This window comes from Sturnira hondurensis, unplaced genomic scaffold (assembly GCF_014824575.4).
Source record: "Sturnira hondurensis isolate 20B ecotype Veracruz unplaced genomic scaffold, ASM1482457v3 Scaffold0023420, whole genome shotgun sequence".
In the NCBI taxonomy this organism is placed as follows: domain Eukaryota; kingdom Metazoa; phylum Chordata; class Mammalia; order Chiroptera; family Phyllostomidae; genus Sturnira; species Sturnira hondurensis.
This window is the reverse complement of record NW_028096051.1, coordinates 304790-332461: the sequence shown is the minus strand read 5'-3', so window position 1 is coordinate 332461 and position 27672 is coordinate 304790. Positions and strand designations below refer to the sequence as shown.

General features: G+C 39.3%; 1 protein-coding gene across 1 annotated transcript in view; it reads left to right on the top strand.

The window, feature by feature from the left end:
• SHROOM4 (shroom family member 4) overlaps window positions 1-27672 on the top strand; it is a 253536-nt gene that overhangs the window by 206465 nt on the left and 19399 nt on the right. The window contains exon 5 of the mRNA XM_037037763.1: window positions 1446-1507. Coding sequence (XP_036893658.1) covers window positions 1446-1507 — 62 coding nt within the window. The remainder of the gene's footprint in view (window positions 1-1445; window positions 1508-27672) is intronic.

Genomic DNA, 27672 nt, shown 5'->3' with positions numbered 1-27672 from the left:
ATGTGATACTGGGAATCTGTGAAGGAGGCTGGGAGTTGAGACACAACTTTGTTTGGTTTGGCCACTGCTATTTACTGAGCACTTCCCATAAGGCTAGACAGGGCATGGACAGGAAATCCTGGCTCCCACTGTGGCTGAACAAGTATGAGGGCAGGGACATCTCACAAGGGCACCAAGGCAGAGTCTGAAATCTAACAAGTGGTTAGAGCTGCTCTAACATGACAGGTACAGACAGGGACTGCTCTGATTGTATAAAAGCTGAGAAACTTCATCCTTTCTCTGGCAACTAACATCCAGAGCCTCCTAGCACTGTGCTAGGCATTCTGTATGCACATCCCATTTTATCCTGACTACTGGAACCCAAGCAAGACTACGTAGCAAAGTTCTTATTTGCCATATGGGAATTTGAGGTTCAGGAAGGTGACACAACTTCCCTCAAATAACACAACTATTAAGTATTTTAGCTAGTATGACTGACACTAAATGTCTCAATCCCAAAAGGGAGTATTTTTCTAATTTAACTAGGACAAAGATAATAAAATTTTAAATGGGTCCGATAATAGCATTGGAGAAAGTGAGAATTTGAAAGATCAGTGAGACTTAGAAAAACTGTGCACTCCTGTTGGGCTAACCTATGAGTTGCTAGAGAGGGGGTAGCTGAGTGCAAAAGTGGGAAGAATGTCAAAGGCAAATTTGCATTAGGTTTGGAGCTAGAATAGGAAGGTAGGGACACTTTTACAAGTGGCACGGCACGCATAAAGAGGGAAAAGAGTTGCTTTGGCAAAGCCCTTATGGGAAAAAAGTGCCCACAGTGAAGAATCTACTTCTGTAATGTGAGGAACATGACACACAGCACTCAGGCTCCCCAGGGATAAGCCTATCTCAGCCCCTGCCAGTGAATCTGGGAGAAGGAAGGGCCACAGCAGTACAGCAGTGTGCTGGAATGCATGATCTCCCTCTGCCTCACTCTAGGAAATGGTTATAGCAGCAGGAGCTTTAGGCTTCAATGGCCCTTCAAGGACCAGGGCTTCCAAGAAGATGCTTTCTATGTTGAAAGAGTCAAAAGAAAAGAGCAGGTTCACCAGATAGAACAAACAAAAAGGCCTCCTTTGCAACAGCCAGAACAAACAGCAAACATGCTAAACTGGTTTTTAACGTGGTTTGGGAGGGGAATGGAGAAACAGAGGAAAACATAGAGTTTCTTTCTAGACTACACCGTCCAGGTCCCTGAGTGCTCTCTTAATCTCTACATGCCCCCAGCAGTTCATAGGCCTCCTGACAGAAAGGCAGCCTCCATGTACATTTCTCTAGCCTGCGAGTGAGAGTAGAAGGAACCAGGTATGGGTCCGGGCAGAGTATAGGTTCCTAAATTCTTCAAACTTTTGAAGCCATCTAAATATCTGACTGCTCAGAACTCCCTAACCTATCAGAATTTTGCTTTGCAGGAATTTCCTGGGGACAAATGGAAATCAATAACAGGAAACAGGAAGACCAGCCAGTCAGGGAGGTAAGTGGCTTCTCAGGGTGCTGGGGTGAGTTGGTGCCTCTGAAATTTCTATAGAAATGGTAAGCTTTTCTGTTTGTTCAGCTTTCTTTAAGGAACCTGGTTTGGTGTTTACAGAAAGGGCTTGATGGCACAAACGTCATCCAGTCTGCCTCCAGGCAGTGGGTCACAGACCAAACTGATTGCTAGGACACTTTAGAATATGGAGTAGTGAGGTAGTTTTGTGGGACATTGTGCCCATCATCTCAGAGGCCTAAGGCAGGCCTGCCCAGGCACAAGAACATATAGGACCAGACTGTGCTGAAACAAATAGGAAGGCATAAATTATGCCTGCTTTCCCAGTGACCATTGGGCAGTTGAAGGGGGCCAAAAGTAGGTAAGACTATAAAGCTACTACTGTGCCTTTGGTTCAGAGTTGTTGGAGGCACTTGTTTCTTGGGTTCTGCAACCTTTCTTTTTATAGGGCTTATTAAAAACTTAAGGTCTGCTCATTTAAAGTGCAAGGGCAGATTATACTAACAATAGGTTAAAATTCCTGAGAGAAAGCAGGGACATTTTCACAAATGGTATATATGGCTTGGACTAGAGGGAAAAGAGTTGCTTGGGCAAAGCCCTTAAGGAAAAAAAAATGCCCAGAATGGAATCTGCTCCTGTAATGTGGGGAGCATGGCATACAGCACTCATATTCCCCAAGGATGAGCCTACCTGCTATAGGTGACTGACCATAAGGAATGACAGTTACCTTTTCTGGGGTGCTCTGCATCAGCCTGGCTGGACCCTCTCTTTTGTGAAATTCCTTGATGTACTCTTACAGTCAGTTCTTCTCCAGGCCTAATTATAAGACACCTTTAAGTTATATTGATTCTTTAACTCAAATTCCAGGAATGAAGAAGGGTTAGGGAAGAAAGCTCTTAGCTGTGTCTTGATAGGGGCACTTAAGAAGGGGACACTAAAGGAGAGGACTAGAATCTGGTTCTGACCCTGGAAGAACCTGAGATTCTTTCTGGGGTTCTATGTTGTCCCCTATGATTTGGTAGTGTAGTCAGGAGTAATTTGGCTTTCTTTTGATTCCAAAGTCTGGGAAACCTCATTTTCTGGTTGGCAATGAAAAAAGGAAGAACCCAATATACAGTGTCAGTCACTGGTCTGGATCTTTTTACACCCATAATCTCATTTATTCTTCACAGCAGTTCATTTTTACTAGATATTTGATAGATGAGGTGCAGAGAGCTCATGTAACCTAGCTGAGGTCACTTAGTATAACTGATGGAACCAGGATTCAGACCCAGGTTTGTCTGGGCCCAAAGTTCATGCATTTTTCATCATAACTACTTCAATTAAGATCCCTAAAGAAACATTTCAAGCTGATCACTCAACATCATGACTCAGGAGTCTATCCTGGATGGGGATACTATGGGATTTTATTGGTTAGTCTTGTTGGTTAGTCTTGATTCCTCTCTGTGAACTGGCTTGTATTATATCCTTAGAGAACTTGTTTCAGTCTAGTGGGCCTGCAGAATTCCCCCATATTAGACTGAAAGCTTTAAGAGAGAGGATCACACCTTGGTCATAGACCTACTCTATGTACCTAGCACAGAGAAGTTGCTCAGGTGTATTTTTCATTTGCTTGCCAAATGAAGAAACAGAGTCTCTACCATTGAGTGAATGAAATGACACAAAAACAATGTTAACATTTCTTGAGCATAGTGTTCTACTCTGGGAACCATTCAAAGCACTTTACATTTATTTTTTACTATAACCTTAAGGGATGGGTACTATTAATCTCCCCCATTTGCCCAAGAAGAGAAACAAAAGCAAACACAGATAAATCATTTGCCTAAAGTTCCACAGATATTAAGTTGACTAGATCCAGGCAGCCTTACTTCAGAGATACTCCACAGTAAGTTCTCACTTAACATCATCAATAGGTTTCAAATTTAAGTGAAACCATGCAATGAAATCAATTTTACCATAGGCTGACTGACATAAACAAGATTTAAGTTTCTACGGAATATATTCTGGGCACAAAAAACAGACCAAATTTCTAAATGAAGACCCAAAACACTTCTAATATTAAACATTGAAATAAAGATGAATAAAAAATTAATTCTTTTTTAACCCACCTATTTCAGTTCAGGGTTGCAAATGGCCAGAGTCAATCCTAGCAGCTCAGGGAACAAGATTGGATGCAACCCTGGACAGGATGACTTTCCATCTCAGGACGCACTCACACACATACCCACACTCACTCAGACTGGGTTAATGTAGACACGCCAATTCACTTCACATGCATATCTTTGGGATATGGGAGGAAATCTACACAGAAGAATGTGTGAACTCCACACAGACAGTGGCCCTGGCTAGGAATCATTTTTTTTCCTCATCAGTGTTTTAACAAGATACCACTGAACAAAGTGATGTTATTCAAGGACCTGCTATACTACCCTACAGTATTTCTCCCAAAATGATTCTCTTACCAACCAGTCAGTGAAGTAACAAGACTTTATTCAAAACTTAGTGTGTGTACTACCTTTTTATAGATGAGCAGGGAAATAATAAAGAGCACTAGGAAGCATGATGCCTGCCCACCCACAGCTTGAGCAAGAAAGACTAAACCACACAAAGTAGCAGTAATAATAACATTTACAAAACAATCTACATGCCACAGCTAAGTTACAGATATTAAAGGGAGAGATGGCTACTACATGGCTTCTAAAGGGACAAGCCAGAATTTATTATTTTTATTTTATTTTTAACCCTCTTTTGAGGATATTTTTATTGATTTTAGAGAGAGAAGAAAGAGGGGGAGGGAAAGAGAAGAGAGAGAGAGTAGGAGGCAGGGAGGGAGAGAGAGAGACAGAGAGAGACTGGTTGTCTCCAATAGGCACCCCAATTAGAAACTGAACCCAAGGACTTCCGCCAAGATGGAGGCATAGGTGGAAACACTGTGCCTTCTCCCACAACCAAGTTTGAATACAACAAAGGTTTGGAGAAACAAAGACACAACCAAAGGACAGAAAATTGAATTATACGGAAGTCCGACTACATCTAACCATTCAACGGGCACGGTAAGAGGGGCGGAGCCAGCAGTGAGCACGGTCGGGCAGGACAGGGCCCCCGACCCAGACGCGCAGGCAGACGGGAACCAGTTGAGGTGCAGGGCAGACCGCAGGTGCATATTCGCGCACAGTGAGACAGACCACGCAGGCCCCAGGGGGCGAGGGCTGACGGCGGTGGCACACTCGAGTGCAGTGGGACGAAATGCGTGGGCCCAGTGACGGCACCAACTGCGGCACCGGTGACGGCCGTGGTGGCAGGAGGCGGACAGGACGCCATAGTCCCTCTTTGACCCCGCCCCCACATACAGCGTCACAACCCAGCGACTTAGTTGCCCTTCGGCACCGGTGAGGGCCGGGGCAGCAGGCGGCAGACGGGACGCCAGAGTCCCTCTTTGACCCCGCCCCCACATACAACGACACAAACCAGCGATTTAGTTGCCCCGTTCTAGTGAACATTTTAGGGCTCTGATCCTGCTATGGAACAGGCACGAACAACCCGAAAGATGGCACAAGAAGAACTCAAAGTCCAAGAGCCAATAACTCTCAGCGACCAAGAAATTGCCAGCCTCTCAGAAGCACAATTCAGGACACTATTTATCAGGATGCTCACAGAACTGGTAGATTATAGTCACAAATTAGAGGAACAAAGTCACAAATTAGAGGAACATATGAAGGCTAAACTAATTGAAATGAAGGGAGATGCACAGGAAACCAATAGTGATGGAAAGGAAACTGGGACTCAAATCAATGGAATGGACCAGAAGGAAGAACAAAACATCCCACCAGAAAGGAATGAAGAAATGAGAATTCAAAAAAATGAGGAGAGGCTTAGGAACCTCCAGGACATCTTTAAACGTTCCAACATCCGAATTATAGGGGTACCAGAAGGGGGAAAGAAACAGCCACGAGTGGAAAACGTATTTGAACAAATAATAAAGGAGAACTTCCCCAGTCTGGCAAAGGAAATAGACTTCCAGGAAATCCAGGAAGCTCAGAGAGTGCCAAAGAAGTTGGACCCAAGAAGGAACACACCAAGGCACATCATAATTACATTAGCCAAGACCAAAATGAAGGAGAGAATCCTAGAAGCATCAAGGGATAAGGGGACAGTCACCTACAAAGGAGTACCCATCAGACTGTCAGCGGATTTCTCAAAAGAGACCTTACAGGCAAGAAGGGGCTGGAAAGAAGTATTCCAAGTCATGAAATCCAAAGACCTACAGCCAAGATTGCTTTATCCAGCAAAACTTTCATTTAGAATGGAAGGACAGATAAAGTGCTTCTCAGATAAGGTCAAGTTCAAGGAGTTCATCATCACCAAGCCCTTATTATATGAAATGCTAAAGGGACTTATATAAGAAAAAGAAGATGAAAAATATGAACAGTGAAAGGACAGCAAACTCACAGTTACTAACAACCACACCTAAAACAAAAGCAAACCAAGAGGACAGCTAGATCAGGAGTGGAACCATAGAAATGGAGATCACATAGAGGGTTAGAAATAGGGGGGTGGGAGGGGGAGAAGGGGGGAGAAGGTACAGAAAATAGCATAGATGGTAGGTAGAAAATAGATGGGGGGAGGGCGAGAATAGTGGGGGAAATATAGAATCCAAAGAACTTGAGACACCTGGTTATAAACTAAGGAGGGGAGAATGGTGGGGGAGGGAGGGGGGGAATAGAACAACTGTAATGGTATAATCAATAAAATATATTTTTTAAAAAAAGAAAAAGAAACTAAACCCAAAATCTAGGTATGTGCCCTGTCTGGGGATTGAACCCAAAACCTTTTCATTTATGGAACAATGCTCCAACCAAATGAAACACCTGTCCAAGTCAGGTAAGCCAGGATTTAAAGCCACTTGTTGCTTATTCAGGCAAGTTACTATAGGATGAAGTGTCGAATACATGGTTTAAACAAGAAATGCCTGGCACATGGCAAGGGACCAATACATAATAAGTGTTATTGTGCTTTAAGTTCATTGGAGGGGAACTAAAGTGAAGGTTGGGACCTATAAGAGGAAAGAACCAGAGGGGATACTAAGTAGAATATGTGGGAGGAATAAGACCCCCTGATTAAGGGTTGTGACCTTGGAGTCAGTCTGCCTGGGTTCAAATCCAGCTTCTTCCATTCTCTAGCTATGTTAGCTTGGGATGTTTCTTGCTCTCCTTTTTTTCTACATTTTTAAAATTCTTGTTCATGTACAATTATCTCCATTCCCCCCCCCACTACTCCCCGCAACCCCAGTTATCCCCACTTCCCAACCTTGACCCTACCCCCCATTGGTTTTGTCCATGTGTCCTTTATACAAGTTCCTCACAATCCTTCCCCCTTTTCTGCCCATTATACCCTCCCACCTCGCCTCTGGTTACTGTCAATTTGTTCTTAATTTCAATGTCCCTGGTTATATTTTGCTTGCTTCTTTGTTTTGTTGATCAAGTTCCACTTATAGGTGAGGTCATATGGTATTTGTCTTTCACCACCCAGCTTACTTCACTTAGTATAATGTTCTCCAGATCTATTCATGCTGTTGCAGTGGTTAGGAGCTCCTTCTTTCTTTCTGTTGAGTAGTATTGCATTGTGTAAATGCACCGTAGTTTTTTGATCCATTCATTTACTGGTGGGCACTTAGGTTGCTTTGAGTACTTGGCTATTTTCAAATGCGCTGCTGTGAATATTGGGATGCGTAGGTTCTTTTGGATTGGTGTTTCAGGATTCTTAGGGGATAGTCCCCAGCAGTGGAATTGCCAGGTCAAAAGGCAGTTCCATTTTTTGTTTTCTGAGTAAATTCCATACTGTTTTCCACAGTGGCCTATACCAGTCTGCATTCCCACCAACAGTGCATAGGGTTCCCTTTTCTCCACATCCTCTCCAACTTGTTTGTTAATTTGTTTATGATGACCATTCTGACCCATGTGAAGTGGTATCTCATTGTGATTTTGATTTGCATATCCCTAATGGTGAGTGATTCTGAGCATCCTTTCATATATCTCTGGGCCCTCTGTATGTCTTTGGAGAAGTGTGTGTTCAGGTCCTTTGCCCATTTTTTTTATTTGGATTGTTTGTCTGCCTGGAGTGGAGTTCTGTGAGTTCTTTATATATTTTGGAGATCAAACCCTTATCCAAGGTATCAAAATAATAAAGGCCATATGTGAGAGACCTACAGCCAGTATCATACTCAATGGGCAAAAATTAAAGCTTTCCCAGTAAGGTCAGGAATAAGACAAGGATGTCTGTTTTTACCACTTCTATTCAACATAGTATTGGAAGTTCTAGCTACAAGAAAGAGATATGAAAAAGAAATAAAAGGCATCCAAATTGGAAAGGAGGAATCAAAATTGCCATTGTGTGCAGATAACATGATAGTGTACATAGAAAATTCTATAGACTCCACCAAAAAACTACTCAACCTAATAAGCAAATTTGGCAAAACAGTGGGATACAAAGTCAATATTCATAAGTCAAAGGCATTTTTGTACACCAGCAATGAAATATCAGAAACAGAAATCAGGGGAAAATCCCATTTGGTATAGCAAGAAGAAAAATAAATTACCTAGGAATAAACCTAACCAAGGATGTAAAAGATCTGTACTCAGAAAACTACACAACACTGAAGAAAGAAATTAAGGAAGATACAAACAAATGAAAGCATGTACCATATTCATGGATTGGAAGAATTAACAGCATCAAAATGTCCATACTACCCAAAGCAATTTATAGGTTCGATATAATCCCTATTAAAATATCAATGACACAGTTCACAGATATAGAACAAACATTTTAAAAATTTATGTGGAACCATAAATGACCCGGAATAGCCACAGCAATTTTGAGAAAGAAGAACAAAGTAGGAGGGATTGCAATGCCTCATGTCAAACTATATTACAAGGCCACTGTAATCTAAACAGTCTGGTACTGGCAGACGCATAGATCAATGCAACAGAATAGAGAGCCCAGAAATAAACTCAAGTCTCACTGTCAATTAATATTTGATGAAGGGGCGGAAGCATAAAATGGAGTAAAAATAGCTTCTTCAACAAATGGTGTTGGGAGATCTGGACAGCTAAATGCAAAACTAAAAAAAAAAAAAATGAGACTAGACCACCAACTTAACACCATATACTAGAATAAACTCAAAATGGATAAATGACTTAAACATAAGCTATGATACCATAAAAGTCCTAGAGGAGAACATAGGGAGGAAAATCTCAGATATATCACACAGCAACATTTTCACTGATATTTCCCCTAGAGCAAGGGACATAACGGAAAGAATAAACAAATGAGACTTCATCAAAATAAAAAGCTTCTGCACATCTAAAGAAAACATCAGCAAAATGAAAAGGGAACCAGCCATATGGGAAAATATATTTGCAAATGATATCTCCATATATCCTTTTCATCCTCTCTCCATCTCTTTCTCTCCCATCAGTTTCCTCATCTACCTCATGTGATTGTTGTGAAGATTAAATGAGTTAATATATGTCAAGCATTTAGAACACAACCTGAGACCTTAAACCCTCATTAAATATTAGTTGTAATAATGATAAGGTGGAGTAAGAGGAAAGGGAGGAAGAGCAGCAGCAGTAACAGCAGAGAAAGAAGGACAAATAGTAAAATATTGGGCAAGGATCAGTGTGGGGACAACTTTGCCCATAAGTCCCCCCATGTGCCACAGATGAAAATGAAACTACCAAGACATGATCTGCTTGGGGAGGAGAGGTGGCCAATCTCTCAGAGGAGAAAGGCCAAGAGCCCCTTCCTCAATGGCTTTTATTGGGTTGTAATACACAGGAATACAGGTGGTAAGAATCAAACAGTAGATAACATTTCAAAGAAATCTGAAGGCTTAGTCTGAGTCCGTGTCTGTCAGGAAAGGGGGTTCCAGAAACTTTGGGAAGCATACTCATTTCCTTCTCCAACCCTTATCATATGAATGAAAGCACTCTTAGCAAAGCAGGCTTCACAGGTCTTTACAAATTCTTTCTTATGCCTGATCACCCTGGAACCTGCTCTAGCCGGCAAGGGGCTGCACCACCTCCTCAGTCACAGGTTTTTAGGCTTAAGCAGATTAGAGCCAGAAAGCGCTTCTCCCAGATGGAAATGGGGAGTCAAGCTATGTCAGAATAGCCGGGGGGCAAGGGTCCATTGCCCTCTATTTGTTGCAGCCCCCCAAGTCTTTCCTTGAGGGCCTCCCAAGTGATCGTGTCTAGCATAGGTTGACCTCCTCTGAGGGGTCGTACCTGTCATTCACTAACTGACCAAGCACTGGGGGCCAGAGATGGATGAAGCAGAAGCAGCACTCCTGCCAGGGAAATAAGCTTTGTCTTCTTAGTGGCTCACAGTCCGGAGGTCACTCACTCAGCCTTATCCATGGAGGGCAGTTACAACTCCTGAAACCAGGCAGAGTGGTTCCCAACAGATTAGTAGGCCCTAAAAAGCAGATAGGATCACTCATATGTAGAATCTAATGAACAAAATGAACTAAACAAGAAAAATAGAGATAAACTCATAGCTAGCAGGATGACAGCTAAGGGGGAGGTTAGGGGGTGGATGAATTGAGCAAAAGGGAAAAAGACACATGGACAACAGTGTGGTGTTTGCTGTGGGGAGGGGGACATAAATGGAATAAATGGTAATAGAGAAAAATTTAAATAATTAAATTAAAAAACTACATAAGCCCTGGCTGGTGTAGCTCAGTGGATTGAGCATGGGCCTGTGAACCACACAATTGTGGTTCGATTCCCAGTCAGGGCACATGCCTGTGTTGCAGGCCAGTTCCCGGTGGGGGACCCACGAGAGGCAAACATACATTGATATTTCTCTCCCTCTCTCTTTCCCTTCCCCTCTAAAGATAAATAAATAAAATCTTTAAAAAAAACTACATAGGATCACAAACATCGAAGCAATTAAAGGTTATCGATCAGGTAACTGACACAGTAAATGTGGCACTTTAGAAAACTTGGCAGCATTTGCAGCCTAGATGGGTTGAAGAGAGGCCAGTCATGGGCAGTAATCCAGGCATGAAAGAGTGTGGCTCTGGGTTGAGGTGGGGGTGGTGTAGAAAAAATAGATAAATGTGTATAATATTTGTGGGGAAATTAAAAACAGAAGAACAAGTAGCTTTAGTCCTACCATCCTAACACCCTGAATGTTTTCATTTCTCTGCCAACTTTTAGCTATAGGTATAGAGATATTTTGGCATGGTTAAATAACTATGTAAATGTGATTTTTTATCCTGTTTTTTTCCCCCACTAAGCATTATTTGGTGAACAGTTTGAATGTTGCTGTACAGGCTTCCTCGATAGTTACAAATTGTAATGGCTGCATAATATTTAACTAGCTTAATGTGCTTTAATTTGCTTAATCATTCCCAAATTTTTGGATAACTAGATTATTTCCAATTTCTTGCTATTATAAAATAATGCTGCAGAAAATCTGTATAGGTATAATCTTTTTCTCATTTTGAATTATCTCATTAAAATAATTATTAGAGTTGGGATCACAGTTTGAAAGAATATGAACATTCTTATTGTTTCACCAAACAGCTTTGCTAGGAGGTGGTTTACAATGCTGCCGGCAATTTATGAGGATACCAGTTGACCAAAATCTTGCCATCACAGAAAATTTTCTTTTTCTAATGCAATGGATGTAAATGATACCTATTATAATTTTAATTTGCTTACTTTGATTATTCTAGTTTGAAATTTTTTCATGTGTTTATTTGATATTTGCATTGCTTCTCATGTGTCCTGTTTAGATTATCTGCTCACAAATATGTGACACCTTTTGAAAGAAAAGTAGGGAGAACTTAAAGAAAAGTAGAGAGAACTTGGTGATTGGAATTCAGGAAAGAAAGGAGATAAGTCAAGAGTAATTTCAAAGCCTGGTGACTTGGAGAAACTTATTGGCATAGCTAGGGCAGATGAGAAGGGGAGCTGGTTTGGAGGAGATGATAAGTTCAAGTAGAGATATGTTGAATTTGAAGTTAGAGAGGGAGACAAATGGATACCTCAAAGGAGACTTACTGATCACCCAACATGGGGTGGAATGAGGAAGAAGAACCATCAAGGAAACCAAAGGAGCAAGCGGCTATAGTGGTAGAAGAAATATGCCAGTGCACCATCACAGAGGATAAGAAGAGGACTGCTACTGGCTTTGATAATTTGGAATCACAAGTGACCCTCAAAAAATCAAACTTAGTAAAGTGGTGGGCATAAAAAGTAGATGGCATGATAGTCTCAAAGGGAGGTGCATGGAGAAGTGGTCACAGCTTTATTCATCATAAATTCACTGGTTTTAAGTGTATGGTTCAATGAGTTTTGCTAAATTTACAGTGTGGTGCAATCATCACTACAATCCAATTTTAAAAACATGTCTGTCTTCCTAAAAAGATCTTTTGTGCCTATTTGCAGTCATTCCTTATTCCCACCTTCAACTATAAACACCCACTAATCTATTTTCTGTTTCTAGGGATTTGCCTATTCTGGACATTTCATATAAATGAAATCATACAATATGTGGGCTTCTGCATCTGGCTTCTTTCATTATGTTGTAGCATGTATCACTATTTCATTCTGTCTTCTTGCCAAATAATATTCTACTGTATGGATATAACACATTTTATTTATCCATTCACACATTAGTGGACATTTGGGTGGTTTTCACTTTTTAGCTATTGTGAATAATGCTGCTATGAGCATTTGTGTACAAGTTTCTGTGTGGACATATGTTTTCAGTTCTCTTAGGAATATAATTAGAAGTGGAATTTCTGAACCATATGGTAATTCTATTGACTTTTTGAGGAACTGCCTAACTTTTTTTCAAAGTAGCTATGTATACCATTTAAAACAACTTTTTAGCCTCATCCAAGGACATTTTTTTCATGGCCTTATAGAGAGGAAGGGAGGGAGAAAAATATTGATGCAAGAGATAAGCATTGATTGGTTGCCTCCCATAAGTGCCCAGACCAGGGATCATTATGTTCCTGGCCTGGGGACCAAACCTGCAACATAGGTATGTTCCCTGACCAGGAATCAAACCTGCAACCTTTTGGTTATGGGACAATGCTCCAACCAACTGAGCCACACCAGCCAGGGCTGTATACCATTTTTATTTCCTCTAGCAACATAGGAAGATTTCAGTTTCTTTTCATTAATTTTAATACCTTGATTATGTGTTCGTATTACTGTGTGATTTAAAAAGTATTTTAAAAGAAGAATGTTTTAAGACATTAAAAATGTTTTTAAAGAAGTTGTTGGCTATGGGACGGAAGGAGAAAATTGGATGGTAGATAGAGAGGGCAAAGGGTTTAAGTTAGTGGTTCTCAGATTGTGGTCCTAGGACTAGCAACTTAAGTTTTATATAAGAACAGAAAATGCAAACAAATTTTTAGGCCTCTATTAGACCTCCTGAATCAGAAACTGGGATATTGCTCAGGGATCTACATTGTAACAAGCTTTCCAGGCAATTGTGATTTGAAAAGCTAACTATGAGAACCACTTATTTGAATGAAGATTTGCTCAGGATTTGGGAAACTGATTTAAGTTTAAGAACATAAAGGAGAAGCCAATGGAAAGGGAGGGAGTATTGATACTGCAGATCAGTTTATGAACTCAGGGAAGATGATAAGGCCTAGGAAAGGTCAAGGTCTGAGATGACATTTAAGAGGAGAAATCCTGATGTAGTTTCCACTCCCTTACCCCACATATACACATTTTAACATTTCTTTTTTTCATTGTTGTTCAATTACAGTTCTCCCACTATTTACCCCATTGCTCTCCCCTGTCCCGCCCACACCCACTCCCACAGTCAATTCCCACACAGTTGTCCATGTCTGTGGGTCCTTTATACATGTTCTTTCACTAGACCCTTCCCTTTCTTTCCTCCCTTACCCCCGACCCCTCTGGTCACTATCAGTCTGTCTTTTCCTTGTTTTCATGCCTCTGGTTCTATTTTGTTCATTAATTTGTTTTTGTTCATTAGGTTCCACTTATAGGTGAGATCATATGGTATTTGTCTTTCACTGCCTGGCTTATTTCACTTAGCATATTTAATACTCTCCAGTTCCATCCATACTGTTGTGAAAGGTAGGAGTCCCTTCTTTCTTTCTGATGCATGGTATTCCATTGTGTAAATGTACCACAGTTTTTGGATCCACTCATTTAGTGATGGGCACTTAAGCTGTTTCCAGCACCTGGCTATTGTAAATAATGCTGCTATAAATATTGAGGTGCTTAGGTTCTTCTGAATTGGTGTTTCAGGACTCTTAGGATATAATCCCAGCAGTGGGATTGCTGGATCACGAGGCAGTTCCATTTTTATTTTCTGAGGAAATTCCATATTATTTTCCATAGCAGCTGTACCAGTCTGAGTTCCCACCAACAGTGCACTAGTGTTCCCTTTTCTCCACAATTACTCCAGCACTTGTTTGTTGATATGTTTATGATGGCCATTCTCACTGCTATGAAGTGGTATCTCATTGTGGTTTTAATTTGCATCTCTCTGAAGGCTAGTGATGCTGAGCACCCTTTTACATGTCTATGGGCCATCTGTGTGTCCTTGTTGGAGAAGTGTCTGTTGAGGTCCTTTGCCCATTGTTAAATTGGATTGTTTGTGTTCCTGGTGTTGGGGCATATGAGTTCTTTATATATTTTAGAGTATCATTGTCCAAAGTATCATTGACAAATATGTTTAGTGTTGGTTCCCTTTTCATTTTTATGATGATTTCTTTAGCTGTGCAGAAGCTTTTCTTAGGTCATTTCTGTCACAACAGGAATGATGGGTGTAGGTGGGAAAATCAAATGTACATTGTTTAGCCACTCTGTTTGCCTGTTAGCCTGCAACAAATTTTAATTCCATGTAGTTACACTTTTGGTTTTCTCCTTCCACTGTTATTTGGTTTGTGTACAGAGAACTCTAATGCATTTTGAAACTAGCAGGAGGGGGGAAATTAGCAAGTAGATGTGCCAGGAGAAAAAGCCACATAAGTTTGATGTATTTAAAAGCCAAAAGAAAGTATTTTCTAGGTTATCACTTTTGGTTTCTGTACCTATGATTGCCTCCTTGTGATCCTTTCCATTTTTCCACTTTGGACAAACCTTTAGAGTGTGTTGGGTATTTTTATGCACATTACCACAGTTAATCCTCACAATAACCCTTCTGTGGTTAAGCCTATCATTCCCATTTGACTGAGAATGAAAGGAAGCTGAGGCTCGGGAAAGGTATTATACTATTATTAACAACAATAACAAAAGGTATAATAGCTAACATTTATTAAGTGTTTATTATGTGTCAGGCACTACTATAAGCATTCCCATAAATTATTTCATGTATTACTTATCATGGCTCCATGAGATACTTACTATTTATTGACCCATTTTTATTTTATTTTATTTTTAATATATTTTATTGATTATACTATTACAGTTGTCTCATTTCCCCACCTTCATTCTCCTCTACTCTGCACACTCTCTCCCACCCACATTCTCCCCCTTTAGTTCATGTCCATGTGTCTTAAGTTCTTTAGCTTCTACATTTCCCATACTATTCTTGCCCTCGCCCTGTCTAGTTTCTACCTACCATTTATGATACTTATAATCTGTACCTTTTCCCCCACTTTCTTCCTCCCACTCCCCTATTGCTAACCCTCCATGTGATCTCCATTTCTGCGATTCTATTCCTGTTCTAGTTGTTGGCTTAGTTTGCTTTTGTTTTAGGTGTGGTTGTTAATAACTGTGAGTTTGTTGTCATTTTAATGTTCATATTTTTTATCTTCTTTTTCTTAGATAAGTCCCTTTAACATTTCATATAATAAGGGCTTGATGATGATGAACTCCTTGAACTTGACTTATCTGAGAAGCACTGTACCTGTCCTTCTATTCTAAATGAAAGCTTTGCTGGATAGAGCAATTTTGGATGTAGGTCCTTGCCTTTCATGACTTCAAATACTTCTTTCCAGCCCCTTCTTGCCTGCAAGATCTCTTGTGAGAAATTAGCTGACAGTCTGATGGGAACTCCTTTGTAGGTAACTGTCTCCTTGCCCTTGCTACTTGTAGAATTCTCTCCTCCATTTTTATCTGTGCTAATGTAATTATGATGTACCTTGATGTGTTCCTCCTTGGGTCCAACTTCTTTGGCACTCTCTGACCTTCCTGGACTTCCTGGAAGTCTATTTCCTTTGCTAGTTTGGAGAAGTTCTCCTTTATTATTTGTTCAAATAACTCTTTCACTTGTTGCTCTTCCCCTTCCCCTTCTGATACCCCAATAATTTGGATGTTAGAACATTTAAATATGTCCTGGAGGTTTCTCAGCCTCTCCTCATTTTGTAAATTTCTTGTTTCTTCATTCTTTGTTTGGTTGTTTCTTTCTTCCTTGTGGTCCACTCCATTGATTTGAGTCCCAGTTTTCTTCCCATGACTATTGGTTCCCTGTGCATTTTACTTATTTCACTTAGTGTAGCATTCATTTTTTCATCTAATTTGTGACCAAATGAAACCAATTCTGTGAGCATCCTCATCACCAGTGCTTTGACTTGTGCATCTGATTGGTTGGCTATCTCTTGGTTGCTTAGTTGTATTTGCTGTGGAGCTTTGATCTGTTCTTCTGTTTGGGCCATTTTTTGGTCAGGTCACACCTGTTACATATGAGGGGCAGAGCCTTAGGTGTTCACCAGGGTGGAGCAACCCAGTTACTGGATTGTGACACTGTATGTGCAGGCAGGGTCAGAGAGGGAACAATGGTGCTTGCTCCACTTTCTGTCAGGCCTAAGTCCCTTCTGCTACTCCCCCCAAGCAAACTGGGCTTTTTTCTGGTGCTCATTCCCATGTGGGTGGGCTTGTGTATGTTATAGGACCTTGTGAGTCTCTATAATGAACTCTTCTGTGAGGCTGGGAGTCACTCCTGGCACCCCAACCCCTACAGGTGTTTTCAATTGGTGTTTTGAGGATTTATTTCCCAGTTCTGGGACACTGGGTTGCCCGGTCTGTCTCACTCTCCAGTTTCATCTGGTTTATCTGCACGTGAATATGGGTTCGCCACCAGGTCAGCCAGCTGCCTTGCGCGCAGTGTCTCACTTCACAATCAGCACCTCACTGGGTCTGTGCATTGCCATCCCGAGCCTGGGGTCTGCCAGCCACCACAGGAGCGCCCGGGGTCCACCCACTGCCGGCTTGGGTGCCCAGGGTGCCTTGTGTGCCCATTGTCCCCACTTCTTGTACCTCAATCCCTCTCTGCTCAGCCTCTCAACCCTGCCCCACCTACCAGTCTGAATAAATAAGTCTATTTCAACTCCTTGACTGTCTGACTTCCATACAGTTCAATTTTCTGTCAGTTCTGGTTGTTATCTTCTTTCTAAATTGTTGTTGTCCTTATTTTGGTTGTACAAGGAGGCACATTGTTTCTACCTATGCCTTCATCTTGGCCAGAAGTGTATGGACCCAATTTTAAAGATGAGGAAACTTATTCACAGATAAAGTCACTTTGCCCAAGGTCTAACATGCATCTGACTCCAGAGGCCATTACTTCTGAGATTAAATGACAAGTATTTGACAAACTACTACCCAGTTTTTTCTATTTTTTATTTAATGTGTTTTTATTTTTTACTGTTTATTGTATTTTTTCTATTACCATTTTGTCTCCTTATACCAACTCCACCCCATCAATCAACACATTGTTGTCCATGTCTATGAGTCCTTTTTCCTTTTTGTTCAATCTCTTCATCCCCTATCCTCCCCCACTTAGCTGTCATCCTGCTCTGTATCTGTGAGTCTGTCTATTTTTCTTGTTTAGTTCAGTTTGTTCACTAGATTTCACACATGAGTGGAATCATATGGTATTTTTTTTGCTCTGACTGGCTCATTTCACTTAGCATAATGTTCTTCAAGTCCATCCATACTGTCACAAAGGTAAAATTTTCTTCTTTTCTACAGCCAAATAGTATTCCACTGTGTAAATATCCTATAATTGTTTTATCTACTCATCTACTAATGGATATTTGAGCTGCTTCCATATCTTGGCGATTGTAAATAACACTGCAATGAACATAGTGGTGCTTATGTTCTTTCAAATTAGTGTTTTGGGTCCTTTGGGTATATTCCCAGAAGTGGGATAGCTAGGTCAAAAGGCAGATCCATTTTAACTTTTTGAGGTATCTTCATATTGCTTTCCTTGTTTTTTTGTACCAGTCTGTAGTCCAACCAACAGTGCAAAAGAGTTCCTCTTTTGCCATATCCTTGCTAGCACTCATTTGTTGATTTATTGATAGTAGCCATTCTGACATGTATGAGGTGGTATCTTGTTGTGGTTTTTATTTGCATTTCTCTGATGATTAGTGACATTGAGCATCTTTTCATGTCTGTTGGCCATCTGTATGTCCTTTTTTGGAGAAGTGTCTATTCTAATACTTTTCCTATTTTTAATTGGGTTGTTTGTTTTTGTGGTGTTGAGTTTTGTAAGGTCTTTATAAATTTGGGTATTAACCCCTTATCAGATGTATCAGTGACTATGTTCTCCCATTCTGTGGGTTGTCTTTTTATTTTATTGATGATTTCCTTTGCTGTACAGAAACTTTTTAGTTTGATGATGTCCCATTTGTTTATTTTTCCTTTTGTTTCCCTTGCCCAGAGATATATATCCAATATAATATTGCTATGAGCAGTGTCTGAGATTTTGCTGCCTAATTTTTCTACAATTTTTATGGTTTGGGGTCTAACATTTAAGTCTTTAATCCATTTGAATTTATTCTTATACGTGGTATAAGAAGGTGGTCTAGTTTCACTCTTCTGCATAAATCTGTCTAATTTTCCCAACACCATTTATTGAATAAACTATCTTTAGCCCATTGTATGTGCTTGCTTCCTCTGTCAAATATCGATTGACTCTAAAGCTGTGGGTTTATTGCTGGGCTCTCTATTCTGCTCCATTGACCTATGTGTCTATTTTTATGCCAGTACCAGGCTGTTTTGATTACTATGGCCTTGTTATATAATTTGATATTAGGTAGTGTGATTCCTCCAACTTTGTTCTTCTTTCTCAGGATCACTATTGCTATGTGGGGCCTTTTGTCATTCCATATAAATTTTTGAAAGCATCTATAGATTCAATGCAATTTCTATCAAATACAATGATGTATTTCGCAGAACTAAAACAAATATTTCGCAATGTATATGTAACCCAGGTTTTTTAATTCTCAGTTTAGGAGTGGCTCTGTTCCTTACCTTTGTCATACCACATCATGAACAGAGTTGAAATATCCAGTACATTTCCAGTATATTTCCTATTTGCTTATTGAATGAGAGAAAATGAATAATTCAGAGTTGAATTTCATTTCATTAGGAAGAATACACTTTTCAGGAAGGCTTTTCCACCTAAGAAGAATGCAACCTTCAGAGGTATGGAAGGATTTATCAAAAGTATGACAAAGTGAATTTAAATACTTGGGTATTAATTTACTTCTGAGCACACAAAACTTGTTCAAGGAATATTATAACTCTTAGTTGGAGAAATAATGACATAAATAAACACACAACTATACTCTGCTTCAGTTTGGGAAGACTACATATGATAATGTTTGCAATACTCCCTAAGTGAATATGTAGATATAATGCACTACCAATTAGAGTCACTCTGGTATACTTTATAGAACTTAACAAATTCATAGAGAAATTTATATGGAAGAATAACTGGGTAAGAATACCATATAATACATTTATTTAAAAAGGTAATAATGGTACACTTACCCTATCAGATTTTAAAGCTGATTGTAAAGTGACAATTACCCAAACCATATGATAGTGGGTTAAAATAAAGTCAAACAGTGAAATTTGAAAAAAAGGGATTCTAGAAACAGATTAAGCTATTCTAAGAATATAGAGCACAGTGGAAGCAACTCTGAACTGAAGAAAGTAATCACTCTTTCTATTAAAAATGTTGGGAATCCTAGGTACCAGTATGGAGAATAATTAGATCAGTAGTACATACAGTGTGTTGTAGTAGATTCTAGAAAACAGACCAGTGGAATGGCATATTTATTTCAGCTATGAATGGAAGGTAAATTTGTGTCTGTTAAGTGGAGGATATTGTCAGAGACAAGATGGATGGTTTCAAATATATTAAAGTTGGGGGGATACTTTGTACAGAAAATGTAATAAAAAGGAAAACAACAGAATGAGGAAATTGTCTAGGGTCACCATTACTGATAACAATTGGCTGTTCAAAATATATAAAGAATGGTTACAGATATTGAATGTCAGTTTTCAGATTCAGCTTCATAAAAGGGCAAGGAAAATGAATGGGCAATTTATGCATAAGGAAATAAAGGCAGTAAAATCATTGCATGGAAAAGAACAACTTCCCTAGCATTTAAAAAATGCAAATAAAAACAGCTTCAATGTATCACAACCTGCTTATTGAGCTATCAACAATTAATAGAAATGATAAACAGAAATTATAAACAGATAGGGTAACAAAACGCTGTCTTGGCAAGGCTGTAAGGAAACAGTATGTTTCTGGGAGTAGTATAAATTGGTTGTTTTCCTAGAGGGCAATCTAGAAATAAATGACAAGAGTTACAAAAGTGTTCATATTCTTTGACCCAGTATACCCTCAAGGAAATAATCTGAAAAGGAAAAATAATTCGTTTAAAGATGTGATGGTAGTGCTATTTATAATCATGAAAAAGATTTGCCAATTTAATATATAATCATGATGGAATAGAATATAGCCATTAATGGCTATATTAATGGTATGGGAGGCAGTGGAGAATTTTTACTTCTAACAGTTTCCCAGATGATGATGGTGCTATAGGGCTGGGATCATACTTTGAGATCCACTGCTCTAATCAGTCATTATCTAACAGGGGTTTCCAACCTTTTGGCATCTGTGGCCACACTGGAAGAAGAAGAGTTGTCTTGGGCCCCACACTAAATACATTGCAACACGTAATCACAAAAAAATTTGTGATTACGTGTCGCCACTGCAACATAAAACCCCCTTGCCACTACCACCACCGATATTTTATTATCTGGCTCAGAAACATCACTTTTTTAAGACTTTTCCATTTCTGCTCACTGTCATCAACAGAACTAGTTTACAGAGAGTTGCATTTTGGTGTCATTATTAACAAAGAAGCATATTTTCTCTCTACCATGATTACTTCACATATCTGCCTTGACAACAAATAGAGACCCATCAAGCTACATGGAGATGAGAGTGCCAAGTGATTGACTAAGGTAGAGTCCCTCCTTTGCTGGGTGCCTTGCTCTACAAACCAGTATTGTGATGCCTTGCAAAGTCAAATTCATACCTTTTGCACAATAAGCAGTTACTACATTTCATGAATCTTTATGGTTACTTTCAAAGCAATAGAACATTTGTGTTTAATATATGTGTGTCAAAGAACTTCTCTATAATAATAATTGTCATTCATAATTAAGCACCTAAGATGCCTTTTAAACTGATACAGAATTATTTATAACTTTATAACTTTGATATTAACTCTGTTTCATTGTATTCTGGATCTTTGAAATTCAGTAAGTTAATGTCTGGTATATATACGGGCTCAAACAGACAAAACTTGCTCATTCCCTCAGGCCTGTCCATTGTTTAACCATGGTAGGGCACCAGATTTCTTTAAATAGTATCTGGATTCCCAGAGCTTTTTGGAGGTCCAGTATGCCCATTATTTTATTTTGTAAGTCTTTATCCCACTTATCACATGGGTGGTATGTATATCGTTAATTTAAATGCGCTTTATTTTGAGAAATGTTTTAATGGCTTTATACCTCTTAAAATACCGTGGTGAGTTGGGAAACTGGTATCAGGAGTGTGTAACCCATGGCCCGTGGGCCACATGTGGTCCAGCATGGCTATGAATGCAGCCCCATACAAAATTGTAAGTTTACTTAAAACATTATGAATTTTTTTGTGATTATGTGTTGCAATGTATTTAGTGTGGGGCCCAAGACAACTCTTCTTCTTCCAGTGTGGCCACAGATGCCAAAAGGTTGGAAACCCCTGTTAGATAATGACTGATTAGAGCAGTGGATCTCAAAGTATGATCCCAGCCCTATAGCACCATCATCATCTGGGAAACTGTTAGAAGTAAAAATTCTCCACTGCCTCCCATACCTACTAAATCAAAAATCTAGGGGTAGCATCTAGCAAGCTGTATTTTAATAAGCCCTCCAGGTGGTTATAATACATGCTTAAGTTTCAGAACCACTGAATATTAGAGAAGAGAGGTTTAATAATTTTGGCTAGCCAGCCCTGGCTGGTATGGCTCAGTGGATTGAGCGTGGGCCTGCGAATCAGATGATTGTGGTTCGATTCCCAGTCAGGGCACATGCCTGGGTTGCAGGCCAGTTCCCAGTGGGGGATGCATGAGAGGCAACCATACATTGATGTTTCATTTCTCTCCTTCTCTCCTTCCCTTCTTCTCTAAAGATAAATAAATAAAATCTTAAAAAAATAATTTTGGTTAGCCAGATACTGAGCTAAACTGTTCTTGTGAATAAAAACCTTCCTGGCTCGTTGGCAATGTATTATGTGCTCCTAAAATGTCTTTTATTAAAACATTGGTGAGGCAGCATGTTGTGCTGGCCAAGACATGGGCATTGGAGTCTGATGGACCTTAGTTGTAACTTCTCCTGGTCACTTACTCTCTGTTCATTCAGTTATCTAACCTTTCTGAGCCTCATTTGTAACATGAAGAAGACAATACTCAGACCAGAAGATTGCCTCAAGAGTTGAATGAGATCAAATCTGTCAAGTGTGCAGCCCCATACCTGACATATGATGGAATTTCAGTAAACAAGAGCGATTATTAACACCCCTTTCACCATGGATGACACTTTATAAGGTCCAGGGACTAATGGGAAGACCTTAGAAGACCTCCAGGAAGACCTGGAGTCTTTGGAGAGAGGGAGCTAAGCTTCACACAGAACAGCCCAAATAAATCAAGGACTTCTCAGATGTCTTCAAAAGACACTGTGCCAACCTCCCACAGGCTATAGGAGCCTCAGGGCCAGTTCTACTATGTGCATTGGTTTTTACCAGACTAATTGTTCTTTACTTGAAGTTATGTGAACCTAGCAGCAGAGAAGGGTGGTAACAACAAACCATCTGAACCCTTCTCCCCTCCCTGTATAGCCTTCTTGTGTCTCACTTCCTGGATCTTGCAAGTATTTCCTTCAGTAATAACCTGGGAGTGGCTGTTTCTCTTGGAGCAGTCTTATCTTTTGGCTGCTGAGGAAAGGGAAAGGAGAGAGAGGCTGGATCTGTGCACTCTTGCTGCTGAGATGCTGGAATGACAGGCTATTGTGGGGAGTTTAAAAATAAAATTTCCAAACAAGAAAACTTCAAAAAGGTGAAGGAGGAGGCAGGGGGGGCTTTTTTGGTTTTCATTTTCTATTACTATTGGGCAAAAATAAAAGATTTTAACAAAAAAGGAAAAATCTATTCATCAGAAGATAAGATAACCTGTACCAAGAGGAAAAGAGAACAACCCAGAACTGGGTCGGCAATTTACTTTTGTTTTTGAGATGTAGTCTCCTTGTTTGTGTCAATAAAGCTCTTTCTCATACTTAGACTTCATGCTTTCTCCTGTGTCTTCAGCAAGGAGCTAAAGTCTTCATGGACACTTGGGGATGAACGTAGTGTAAGTACTTTTTGCCCCTCCCCAGGAGCCCTTGCTTCAGTGGGATTGTCCCATGGAGTAAAATTAAGCAAGAAGTTTCAGTTTGGACACTACTTCATCTTATTAGTTAGGGAAGTGATATATCCTTTCTAAGCCTCAGGATCCTCTTCTGCAAACTGGCAATAATGGTACTTACTTCAAGAGGTTGGTGTGAAGATTAATAGAACGCATATATGGAAGTGCCTAAAACAGTTCCTAACATATAGTAAGAAGTAAGAAACAGTAGTGCTGTTCTGTTAATAAAGCTCATTGTCCTCCACTTGATCCCAAAGTAGAATTGTAGATTTCTGTGCATATAGGGGACTTGAGCCCTTTGAAAATAGGACCTCTAGAGGCCAGTATCATCAGTCTGATACTTCGGTGGAAGCCTCCTATTCACCAGTTTGCTTCACCTGTTAGTGCTGGAAAGGCAAGGGCTATATTGTTTTTTTTTTTTTTTCTTTTGCACAATGTAATATTCAGTGACAGTTTGGAATGACTTGTATATCCATTGGTCCAGCTGATCCCATTAAGGGCAGTTCTTCCCCTTTCTGGAGTCCTGCTTACTCTGTTCCCCTGATATAAGTATCTCTGCAAGGATGAGGCTGGTCCTACACAACTTGTGTAAGTGGGAAGGCAGTGCTTCTAAAAAAAGAATTGATATAGAGAATAGCAAGTTCCAGGTTGCCTTGGAGCCCAGTGCCTCCAGGTAGGACCACGGTGTCATGAATCACTGTACCAAATGTCCCTAAAAGGGCATTCTCTTTTCTTCCAACTGATTCTGGAGTTGGCTACCTAGAGGTAAGTTCTGTAAGACTGATTTAGTGATTAGTACCTAAACAAGACAACTTAGAATACCTTGTCCTTTTGATCTTCTCTCTGCAGTTGAGCCTAAACTTGTCTTTTATTATCTTTCCTCTTTAACGGATGGGAAGAGTGAGTAAATGACCCCAGGATTAAAATCCTTGGTTAGCCAGGGCTTCCTGGCTAGGCAGCTATGTGGCTGAGCTGGGATCCAAGATCTCCTGATTTTTCAGCAATTAAGCAGGTCTGAATATTAACCAGAGGGGCATGTAGTCCAAGTCTTTTAATGGGAACAAAGAACAAGGCTGAAGCATACAGCAGTGAAGGTTGTACACTGCATAACTTGTACAACCATATGCAGTGGTTCTGAGTAAGGGATTTCACTCTAACAATAAACATAGTCCTGCCACTTATTAATCACCTTTCATGTACCAAACATCTTTGCTATGTTCTTTTCTTATTTTTATTTTTATTTATTTTATTTTTAATTGAATTCATTGGGCTGGCATTGGTAAATACAATTATATAGGATTCAGGTATACAATTCTATAACACATCATCTGTACATTGTATTGTATGTTCACCACCCCAAGTCAAGTCTCCTTCTGTTTCCATATATTCCCCCTTTACCCTCTTCTACCTCCCCTACTTCTTCCTCCCTGGTAATCACCATACTGTTATCTGTGTGTATGAAGTTTGTTTTGTTTTGGTTTTTGCTTAATCCCTTCACCTTTTTCACCCAGCCCCCCAGCCCCCTACCCTGAGAACTATCAGTCTGTTCTCTGTTGCTAGGTTCTTTTTATATAGTTAAGCTTCACAACAGCTTTGTAAGATAGACATTTTACCGAAACTGAGGTAAATTAAATACTCTACTCACGATTGTATGGCTTTTGAGTTATAGTACCAGATTTTAAAATTTTGCTGGAATTTAGACCCAAGTCTGACAATGTGTTCTTCCCACTCTGCTCTATTGCTTTTACAGTGCCCTGGCTAGGGAAAAAAGAGAGAGTAGAAAATTGGATTACTGTCATGAAGCAGGGTTCTTCTTACCATAGCTGTGGGACAATGGCCTAAATGAGGCTTTTGGAGATGTTGCTGTCACTGCCTGCATTTTATCAGTTGGAGATTGCAAATGAAGATGGGAAAGAAGGAGAAAGGCAGGGATATAAGGTAGGAATGTGTGTGGCAAGAGGTAGAAGAAAGGCTGTATAGACTGAAAACTAATCTAACTGGAACAAAAGGCTGTATAGACTGAAAACTAATCTAACTCTGTCTTCAAACCTCATTCCCTAAACCACAACACTCATATATTCTTTTTATCCTGGCCCTTTATTTCCGTAGTATGGTTCCTGAGCCACTTGTATTATAATCCCTTGGGCCAATTGTTAAAATATGGGTTCCTGGACCCCACCAGAAGTACTAAGTTCCAGTTTCTGGGGCTGAGATCCATGGATTGCGTTTTAAACAATTTCTCTAGGTAATTCTGATTAGGAGCCACTTTGGTTAGGAATGACTCTCCCACACTAGTGGTTTCCAATCTTTTGAATTATCCACCCTTCTCCAAAAGAATTTTTTAAGTATGTGCCATCAGTATATGCTGGAGTTTATTAATAAATTCCTTGTATGTACTAATGTCCTGACATGTTTTTAAATGCAAAAAAAATACATTAGTATTTTTATATTAGAATGGTCTCTAGTTTTCCTTTATGTATCTTTATGGGTTTTGGTATTGACACTTTGGAGGATTCTTTTCTAAATGCTCTATTCTCTAGATTCCAGAGCCTAGGAAGCATAAATAGCATTGGGGTTGTCTGTTCCTTGAAGGTTAGAATTAACACAAGAGCATGTGAGTGTGCTTTTAATTTTTGGTCAAATTTATCAACATTTTTTCTATGGTAATGGTGGGTTTAGATAACCTCATTCTTCTATATATTTTTTTTGCATTTGGGTTTTTAATTAGATTAGCAAGTGGTCTATCTGTCTTATTTTAATTTTCATGTAAAGAACTAGATTTTAGCTTTAATTTTTTGTTCTGTCATTTGTTTTCCAGTGTATTGATTGGTGCCGTGAGTTTGCTTTCTGCTTTGCTTAGGTCTATTTTTGTGCCTCTTTTCTTAACCTTTTTTGTTTAATGCTTAATTCATTTATTTAAATTTTTGTTCTATAATTTTTCCTATTACCACTGTTTTAATCAACCATATCCTCTATAGCTTCTCATATTTTCATTGTTGTTATTTTCAAGGTATTCTACAGTTTCAAACTAGATCTCCTCTTTGACTAGAGTAGAAAATATTTTCCCTTTAATTTTTTATGCTGGATTTTTTTTTTGTTTTTCATTTTTGTTGTTAAAGTGTTACTAAATTATGACTAGATACTGTTCTCTGTACTACTCTACTTTTTAGGTTAATATATAATCAATTTCTTAAATTGTTCATGGGCCCTTAAAAAGTAGTCAATTTTTAGTATATGAATAAATTTAGATTTTTCCATTACTTTTTATTTTTTTATTTATTATTTTTAGGGAAGGGGGGAGAGAGAGAGAGAGGAACATTGATGTGTGAGAGAAACACAGATCGATTGTCTCTCATATGTGCCCCTACTGAGGACCAGCTCACAACACAGGCATGTGCCCTGACCTGGAATCTAATCATTGACCTTTTGCTTTGCGGAACAACGCTCAACCAACTGAGCCATGCCAGTCAGGGCTCCATTAGTTTTTGACTGTGAAATCTGTCATCAGCTGAAACAATGTCATGTTTTGTTTCTGCTTTTTTTCTACCTTTGCATTTTCTATAGATTTTGTTTTAGGAAATTTCCAGTAATTTTTTTCAGTTATAGTTGACATGCTATTATATTAGTTTCAGGTGTCCAACATAGTGATTAGATATTTATATCACTTATGAAGTAAATGCCCAGATAAGATTAGTACCCACCTGGCACCATACCTAGTTGTTAACATGTTATTGACTATATTCCCTATGTTTTACTTTACATCCCCTTGACTTGCTTTAGAAATTTTCTTTTCTTTTTTTTTTGTGTGTGTGTTCTTTTTTTAAATTTTTTAATTTAATTCTTGTTCAAGTGCTTTAGAAATTTTCATGCTCTGTTATTTGGTATGTAAAGATTCAGAGTAGTTAGATCTCCATCATCTATTCTAATTGTTAATATTATAGTGCCCTTTTTTGTCTTTATTGTTTTTTGCCTTTAATTCAACTTTTTAAGGATATGAACATCATGGCCCCTGTTTTTCCCCCATTTTAGCATTAATTGGTTTATTAAACAAGTATTTATTGAATGCCTACTGTGTGCTAGGCACTAGATACCAGATGAATGAAACACATGAGATTTGTGCAGGTGTGGACCTTATATTTGAGTTAGAGATTGGACCACAGAATAAACAAGTGAAAATAAGTATGTAACAGAGTCTCAGGTCATGATGTATCCTCTGAGAAAGAACAAAATAGAAAAAGGAAAATTAAGTATGTCATCTCTATTTTAGATAAGGTCAGGATAGTCTTCTCTGCCTACCACCTTGGTTTTTTTTGTTTATTTCATGAGGGGAAAATGCCAGATGGAACAGTTTGTACACAAGAGATTGTTTTAATCTAAATAAGTTGTAGGTGGGATAAGGCCT